The 9,320-nt window shown below is 26.7% G+C and overlaps 1 protein-coding gene across 1 annotated transcript; it reads left to right on the top strand.

Annotated features, from left to right (window-relative positions):
- Positions 1-211: 211 nt before the first annotated feature.
- Positions 212-8,612, top strand: LOC108566760 (elongation of very long chain fatty acids protein AAEL008004-like; the record flags this gene model as incomplete). Its single annotated transcript, XM_017926795.1, is given in 4 exon segments — positions 212-381; positions 7,948-8,005; positions 8,071-8,261; positions 8,532-8,612. Coding segments are annotated over 3 exon segments (321 nt in total), but the record flags the coding sequence as incomplete, so codon positions are not given.
- Positions 8,613-9,320: the final 708 nt, after the last annotated feature.

The raw sequence follows: 9,320 nt of genomic DNA, 5'->3' as shown, positions 1-9,320 counted from the left end.
GAAACTGAATTTTAACGTAAGTTTAATTGCATTTTTTTTTTGGAACCGCTAAAAAGAAGAGGATAATGGATTTAGCGAGTAGATTAGTCGAAGAATGCATTTAGCATAGGAATCCCCCACCTAAAGGCATATGTAACGAGCATGGTAAAAACAGCCCGTCTCCAATATATGGGCATAAAGTGTTGCGAGTCTTCGAAGAAGTGGACGAAACTCGCGATTTCCATAATTCTCGTGACCCAACGCAACGTTAGTTATCGGAAACAACTTAATTACTACAGCGCATTTCACGGCCAACCGAGGCCAGATTATATAAGCAAGTCCCTTAAAACTGGATCAGTGAATGTGTTAAGTGTTACTAAATACGAGGAGAATCTTTATTAGGTGAGCGTTATTTTTCTTTATTATTTTTTGTTGATGAGAAGAAAAAATGTTGAAATTAGCGCCATCCGAAGACCTTTAGTGAATGAAATCAAACAAACAAAAAATGTGTGTAAAAATTTTAGCATGTACTTGAGCAGCAGCACATCTTCGTTTGGATCCGATTTACCTTTGATCTTTTGCTCTAACGCAAATATGTATACAACCTCGATTTCATCGAGACGTTCAACTAACGCGGTTTCAATTTCATACAATGTTTAATTACAAATTAATATATCGTTATTTGAAAAACTTAAGATTTTTCATTAATTTTATTAAGATAACTTTAAGACAATAATTCAACTATTTCATATTTCGTAACGTTACATTTCTTGTTTTTTTTTTGCAAATCTATAATTAATGTCGAAGGTTTTAGATTTTCCATCAGAATTAATCAAAGTAAAATCAGAAAAAGTTTTATCCAACATTTTTCATAATAAATTTTGTAAATTAATCATGAATGAAACTTTTATTTAAATATTTGCGTAATAAAATACACTTTTAATACAATTTTGCTTAATTAAGATCTAGTTAGTTTAGAAATTTTCAAACCAGATTATGATAAATACGGACTGATCGAAGCCGCACTATGCGAGGTATTTATACACATATCCTTCGATTAACACGGTAGATAGGTTCCGTGTAAATCGAAAAGTATGCAAAAAATCGCATAGGATTTTCCACATTTATTTTATTAATTAACTTTTTTTAACCGTGTCGAAATCTAGTAAAGAAAGTACCGTGTAAAAAGAGGAATACGTTATTTTCAACATTTTTTTTACCGTGTAAACCGAAAACGTGTAAAGAAAGTACCGTTCTATACGGTACTTTCTTTGATAGAAATTATCAACATTAGTTCGATTATTTTTCAATGCATAAATTTAACGAGATTATTTATTTAAATAAATATGAAGAAAAAAATAAAATCCTGTATTTGATCTTGAATATATTAGACCATTATTACAATATTTGAGTTATCTATAAATAAATTTTGTTAACTAGTAGTTTTTTCTCTTTCAATAAATATAGTTTTGCATATAAATTAGCTTTTTTTTTCTTCTCATTTTTTTTAATAGTAATTTTGATTGTTTCGACGTATGTAAAATACGTAATTATTAGCGTAATTTTGCGCAATGGCAATCAGTAAATATTGCAAATTAAATATCGCGTATAACTAAATGCAAAATACGAGATATTTAATAATAACACTTTTTTTTCTTATACAAATAAACTTGCTCATTTCATGTTTCATTCAATTAATTTCAGAGATTTTTTTTGTTCATATTCGATGTTTTGAACAAGTTTTAATTTGTGTTGCAAGCAAGTGTTGATCGTGTTAATTTAATAGTTCATATTGTTCATATTGCATGTTTTGAACAAGTTTTAATTTATGTGTTTCAAAAGTATTGCAATTAATCGTAAATATTATTTTGTCTGTACTTTTGTTGAATTTTTCAGTTCATCAACATTATTTCAAGGATTCGTGCACACTTGAATAATATTTGTGTTTTTAACTTAATTCCAAAATCATATATTTAATTAAGATATTATGTATAAAATACTGGAATTATTCAAAAACCATTTTCAATCACAAACCAGACTAGACAATGTTTGTAAATTTTTTTTGATTAAAACTAAATTCAAATATTTGTGTATTGATGATAATTGTAATTTAACTTAAAAATTTATATTTAAGAAACAAATAAGTTTAAAATCAAAAGAATCAAACCAAATGTTACAAAAAAAAATCAATGATTTTAATTGTGAAATTTGAAAAAAAAAACACAATTACAAAAATTAACTTTAAAATAATAGTTTATAAATACAATAATTTAATTGAATTTTATAAAAAATGTATATTTTAACAAACTAACTATAATATTGAAGTGGAAATCTTGTAAATGTATATTTTAACACAATAATTATAAAATCATAGTGGAAATAGATTAAATTAATTAAATTTGAACAAAAAATGTATTTTTTAATAAAATAACTGTAAAATTGGAAATATAGAAATAGAATAAATTCATTAAAATTGACAAAAACTGTATATTAAAATGTAACAGTTTTGCGAACTTAATGCCCAGTTGCTTCCTCTTTGTTCCGATGTATTTGTTCCATGTTTATAATTGTTTATAGGAAGATTTCCATGCTTTTATTTTGTTTTTTCTGTTTCTATATTCTTTTTTTTCTGCAGGTTGTGAATGAACAATAAAAGTTAAAAAAAAATGTAACACCTCACTCAATAAGTTCGTAGGATGACATATATACATGCAGCCTCTATCGAAAAATCCATGTCATTTTTAGGAAGTACCAACCTTCAGATGACGCCTGTCAAAATTTCATGACAATCTGACGTTTAGTTCACAAGATATAGTGATTTTATTAACGCTACTTTTGTAACTTTCAAAACAATGTAAAAATCTGTATTTCGTATGTTGACAAAACATTACTTTTTGATGGAAGAAAATACCGTTGAAGCAAAGCAATGGCTTGATAAGTGTTATGGGGACTTTTCTCCGTCGAGACAAATGGTAGAGACGTGGTTTGCTGATTTTAAACGCGGTCGTACAGACACAAATGATGCCCAAATTCGGCAATTGTTGCAATAAATTTAGAAAAAAGTCCACAAAATGGTTTTTGTCGATCGTAAATTTATGTTGCGTGATATAGCTGACACTCTGAATGTAGTGAATACATCATTTTGCATGAACATTTGATCATGAGAAAGCTTTGTCCGAAACAACAAGTTGTTTGGAGCTGTTCAAGCAAGGATTTTTTTATGTGTTATGTAAGAATGGATAAAACCTGGATCCTGACTATACTCAAGAGTCAACTGAGTAGACAGCAAAGGGCGAAGGACAAAGTTAAATCATTTTACAAGAAAGGTACCCAATTGTTAGAGAAGCGGTGATATAAATGTATCACTCTTGAATAATGTGGAATATTGCCCAAAAGTTATTGTTTTATTGGATATCCTACAAACTTATTGAGTGAGGTCTAATTGAAATGGAAATATGAAATTAAAAATTTATAGATGATTTTTATTTCAATAATATATAGAATTAAAAAAAAATCATTATTTTAGTGTATCAAATGAAATAAAAACAATATTATGAAAAAAATATTAAATAATAGCAAAAGATATGATTTTAAAACAAATATTTTTTTTTTATTTCAATATAAAAACCTTAATTAAAACATGTAGAAATGTTCTATTTCTATCAAAATATTTATAATTATATAAGATATAATAATACAATATGTTGATTATTATAATCTAAATAATTTCTTGGCGGTTCATAAAATCAAACATAGTGGAAATATGGAAATAGAATAATTTCATAAAAATTGAAAAGAAAAATGTATATTTTAACAAAATAAAGTACAAAAATATATTTTAACAAAATAACAGTGTAATGATAGTGGAAAATTAGGAAGTGAATAAATAAATTACTTTTGAAAATAAAAAATACCGTATAGCGTTATTTTTTTTATAAAATTACTGTAAAATCATTGTGGAAATCTAGAAACATAATGTTACGAATATGAAATAATGGAATTATTCAAATACAATTGAAATAACAGACCAATATCAAATGCAAATATGATCGAATTTAAATTGCAAAGACTCATTGTTCGAAATGTAATGACCATAAATCGGTTTCGTACGTAAAATAAAATAATGAAAATAAATAAAAATTAGGTGAATCAATATTTACATACTATGAAAATGTTCATTTTCCGCTTTGTTTTATTAATTTTAATATTTATTAAATTATTATTTATTAACTTAACAATATCATAGCTTTATGAATTATTTTTATAATTTGTATTGAAAATGTAACTTTAACAACATGATTTTTTTTTGTAAATTAAATTTGTGTCAAGAAAAAATGCCTGAGAATTAATTTATGATTCATTCTGATGACGTTTTACTCGTGTTAGCGGATTCATACGAAGTTTAAGAGTGAAAATGCTTCCATTTAGAGCATTCGTCTTCATTGTTATGGTCAATATTTAGAGTGATTTGCATTTGCTATATATTGCTGATATATTTTACATCATTTCTTAATGCAATAAATGGATTTGAAAAAATGCGACATAAAAAACGTAAAACTTTTCCTGTAAAAAATACGACAGAAAAATCTTTAACTTTGTTAAGATTCTTATAATATTTCAGTGGAAATTGATAATTTAGTTAAAACATTTAAATATTGGTTAGATTTTTATGTTATTTTCATCAAATTTAGTAATTTAGGAATAATAACAATAATATTTCAAAAAATGTTACATAAAAACCACAAATTTTATACAAATTCATACATGTTTTTCACCAAATTTAGTAAATTAGAAAAAATAATTTACAAAAAATCTTAAATATTTTTTATTTTATTAGAAGTTTTTCATCAAATTTATTAATTTAGTAAAGAAAACAGGAATATACAAACATTGTCACAAAAAACCATAAATATTGTGTAGATCTTATATTTTTTTCATCAAATTTAGTAAATTAGAAAAAACAATTTAGAAAAATTCTTACACAAAAATCTCACACATTTTTTATTTTATTTTATGACAAGTTTTTCATCAAATTTAGTAAAGAAAACAGGAATGTACAAAAATTGCTTCATAAAAACTTTAAATATTGATTTTAATTTTACATAATTTTCATCAAATTAGTTATTGAGAAAAAAAAATTAATAATATTTAAAAAAAACGTTAAATATTGTTTAGATTTTTCCATGATTTTTATCAAATTTAATAATTAAAAAAAATATATAATAATACATACAAATTATTACATAAAAACATTCTTCAAATTCTTACATGATTTTCATCAAATTTAGTAAATTAGAATAAAATCAATAACATATAAAAAAAAGTTACATAAAAACCTTAAATATTGTTTAAATTCTTACATTATTTTTATCAAATTTAGTAAATTACAATAAAATCAATAACATATAAAAACTGTTACATAAAAACCTGAAATATTTTAACATTGTTACATTATTTTCATCAAATTTATGTTCCATAAAAAACTTAAATATTGTTCAAATTCTTACATGATTTTCATAAAATGTAGTAAATATTTTTAAATTATTTCCCAATATAAATTTAACTATTTTTAATTTCGATATAAAAAAACTGAAACAGAAATAAAAATTCTTACATAATTTCCAACAACCAAAAAACGATACAATATGTACATTGTTGTAATTTAAATAAATTCTTTGCAGATCATAAAATCAAATTGTCATAAGCGTTTTATAACTTTATTTAATTGAGAAATATTCTCTCTCTATGGTAATTTTCGTATTCTTTTAACTGCCTCTTGGAACGCATAAATAATCATGATTTATATGACATTCGTCGCGCAACAATAACTAATTTTATTATCCATTTACCATTCGGGTTTCCAAAGACTTTCCTTTCATCCTATACACTCAATCAAGTTTTACAATAAGAAAGCCATCTAATTGTAATAGCTTTCAAATTATATTTACGCATATAAAATGTATAATTATTCATGCTTTAAAATTAGAAACAATAAATTATATATTTATAACTAAATAAAAACAAATTCTGGACTTTTTATATAAAAAAAATCAAGAGAAATTAGTTAATGTAATTATTTTTCTATTTAAGGAAGAAAAGCATTGTTCATCCTTATTAGATTTGTTTCTTTATGGTATTGTACGTTTTTTTTATACGTTTGTCCTCTATAATATTGTGAAGCAGAGATGTAATGTTTTATTTGAAACAACGACAAAAACAAATAAGAATGACGCCGATGACGTTTTCTGAGGTCGCGAAAAGAGTGAAAAACATCCAGTTTTCGTCATTTCCTTCGAGAAACAAGAGAAAACCGGTGCGTAGCCTCCGCACTTTTCCTTTTACGTAACCACTTCTTCCCTCCCAATTACTTCAGAAAAAGAATACAAAAAAAGAAGACGAAACAAAGAGAATAAAAAAAACGAAACTGGAGGATGAACTGGAACAATACTACGGCAATTTCCCCTTTGTTTCGTTCACTTTATTTCCCTGCTTGTAAGTGAATTTCGTTGCTTAAGCAAAAAATTGAGAAATGATTGGTTTATTGAAAATTTCCATTAGGCCTTCTTGAATTTGTTGAAGGCGAAGAAAACAATAAGTGAATAGATAATTATAGTTTGTTTCATCTCGTATCTAATGTAAACAGCTAATTAATTGTTGACTGAACGCAGTTTTTTTGTCTACTTCCAATGAGTTCCAATTTGACAGCTTATAATTGGTTACTGATAAATGTCACACATTTGACAGAGGACATTGGAAACGTCATATTTTTAAAATCTCAAAATTTCCATAGCTCTTTTAAGATCAGTTTGTGAGTAATTACATCAAACATTTTCAATTCTGATGGCTGATTACAAATGTTTTATAATACTCATTAGAAACATATAATTTGTACAATTGTTGATGACCTAATGATCATTAAGTTATTAAGTAATACATTTTCAACTTTGAAGACTGATTACAAAAGATTCAAAATCATTACAAACCTTAGAATAGGCTCATTGGAAAGACTATAGTTTTTCTTTCATTTGCTTATTTGGTAATGTACTTAGTATACTTGGTCATAGAGTAATTAGTTAAAATATGACCAAAAAAAAACTTAAAATTTCTAATAACTATATAATTTCTTATAACTATAAAATGACAAATAACTAAATTTGGCAGTATACATATTAGAAACATATAATTTGCACAATTGTTGATGACCTAATGACCATTAAATTATTGAGTAATTACGTAATACATTTTCAACTTTGAAGACTGATTACAAAAGATTCAAAATCATCACAAACCTTAGTATAGGCTCATTGGACTAACTATAGTTTTTTCTTTCATTTGATTATTTGGTAATGTACTTAGTATACTTGGTCATAGAGTAATTAGTTAAAATATGAAGACATGACAAAAAAATCTTAGAATTTCAATATTTCTTTTAAGATCGATTTTTATTGCTCTAATTTGACAGTTTATAACTAGAAAATGACAAATAAACTAAATTTGGCAGTATATTCATTAGAAACATATAATTTGCATAATAGTTGATGACCTAATGATCATTAAATTACTGAGTAATTACGTAATACATTTTAAATTTCAATGTACTTAGTATACATGGTCATAGAGTAATTAGTTAAGATGTGACAAGTATTCATCTTTGATTAATGATTATTATGTCAAAAGATGGGTAATAAAATAACACTTCTGATGGTAACTTAAAATTTACAATTACAATTTTCGTGTTAATTCATTAAAAAAACGAAATAATTATTGGTGATAAAATAAATATTGGGAAATGGAAAAATGATTGATTTATTGAACAATTACCTTAGGATTTGGTCGTTGTAATATATTGAAGGCGAAGAATATCAGAAGTGAGTAGATAATAAACGTTTATGTCATCTTTCGTTCACCTCGAAACTAATATAAACAGTTAATTAATTGTTGACTTATCGCACTTTTTATTTATTGCAGAAGAAAACGATGTCTACTTGGGTGGAATACTACAATTACATAATGGATACGAAAGGACGTGAGTGCGTTTCGCGATTTCTCAAATCATGATGAACAAATCTTTGTATGTTTTTTTTTTGATAGATCCGAAGACGAGGGATTGGTTCCTGATGTCGGGTCCCGGACCTCTCCTAACGATATTAGCAACATACTTGTACTTCTGCAACTCGGCCGGTCCGAGGTACATGAAAGATAGAAAACCGTACGAGCTGAAGAACCTCATCAAGCTCTACAACGCCGTTCAAGTGGGCCTAAGCGTGTTCTTGGTCTATGAGGTAAGAACAAACTATAGAGTAGCCAATTCACCTTCTATTTTTATTTATTTTTTTCTTCGTCCCATCGCATTTGTGTGTCAAGTGCCATTTCGTTATTCGAGAGTTTTTCCACCTCAATAAAATAATTAACAGCCGCCCAAAGATCAAAGTCGTTTCGCATTGGCTAATTGATAAATATTGATTTGCTGGTGAGGCCTCACGACGTCGGCATTTTCGAGCCGTCCTCTTGGTTGCATACGTTACATTGATTGCATTATTTCTTTCTTGCAGGGTCTTCAAGGAGGATGGGTGAATGGTTACAGATTCTCATGTCAACCGGTCGACTATACCGATAATCCTACAGCTAATAGAGTAAATATTTTAATTAGAAATATTACAAAAAAACAGTGAGTGTTCGGTTAACGAACAAAAGCTAAACGAATTGTTCGTTAACCGAACATCAATTTAAGAAACAGATTAAGATTTGTATCAGTAACGTTCACTAAGGTGTTTGTTATCGGAACTTGTGAACGTTATCCGAACATTTATTCGCAATCCAAACTGTTCGTTAACTGATCATCAATTTAAAAGCAGCTTAAGATTTGTATTAGTTAAGTAAATTGATCACTAAGGTATTCCTTATTCGAAGTTGTGTACGTTATACGAAAATTTGTTCGCAATCCGAACTGTTCGTTAACTGATCATCAATTTAAGAAACAGCTTAAGATTTGTATTATTAAAGTAAATTGTTCACTAAAGTGTTTACTATTCGAACTTGCGTACGTTATACGAAAATTTGTTGGCATTCCGAACTGTTTATTAGCTCAGTGGTTTTCAAACTTGATGTTACAACGCCTCCCTCAAAAGTATGTAATCATTTGGCGCCTCCCCGCTACCCACCATTTCATAAAAGGAACGCGTATTACAGCAATATGGATAAGAGCACAGAAATGTATCTATACTTGCTGGATTCCCCAAACATTCATCTTTTATATGCATATATTGGATTAATTCTATCTATTATAGTTTTTGAGTAAATCAATGAAATGTAAAAACACTGCTTTTTCGAAAGTTCTAATT

Source organism: Nicrophorus vespilloides, unplaced genomic scaffold (assembly GCF_001412225.1).
Source record: "Nicrophorus vespilloides isolate i.1.1-1 unplaced genomic scaffold, Nicve_v1.0, whole genome shotgun sequence".
Taxonomy (NCBI): Eukaryota; Metazoa; Arthropoda; class Insecta; order Coleoptera; family Silphidae; genus Nicrophorus; species Nicrophorus vespilloides.
This window is presented reverse-complemented; position numbering and strand designations above follow the sequence as displayed.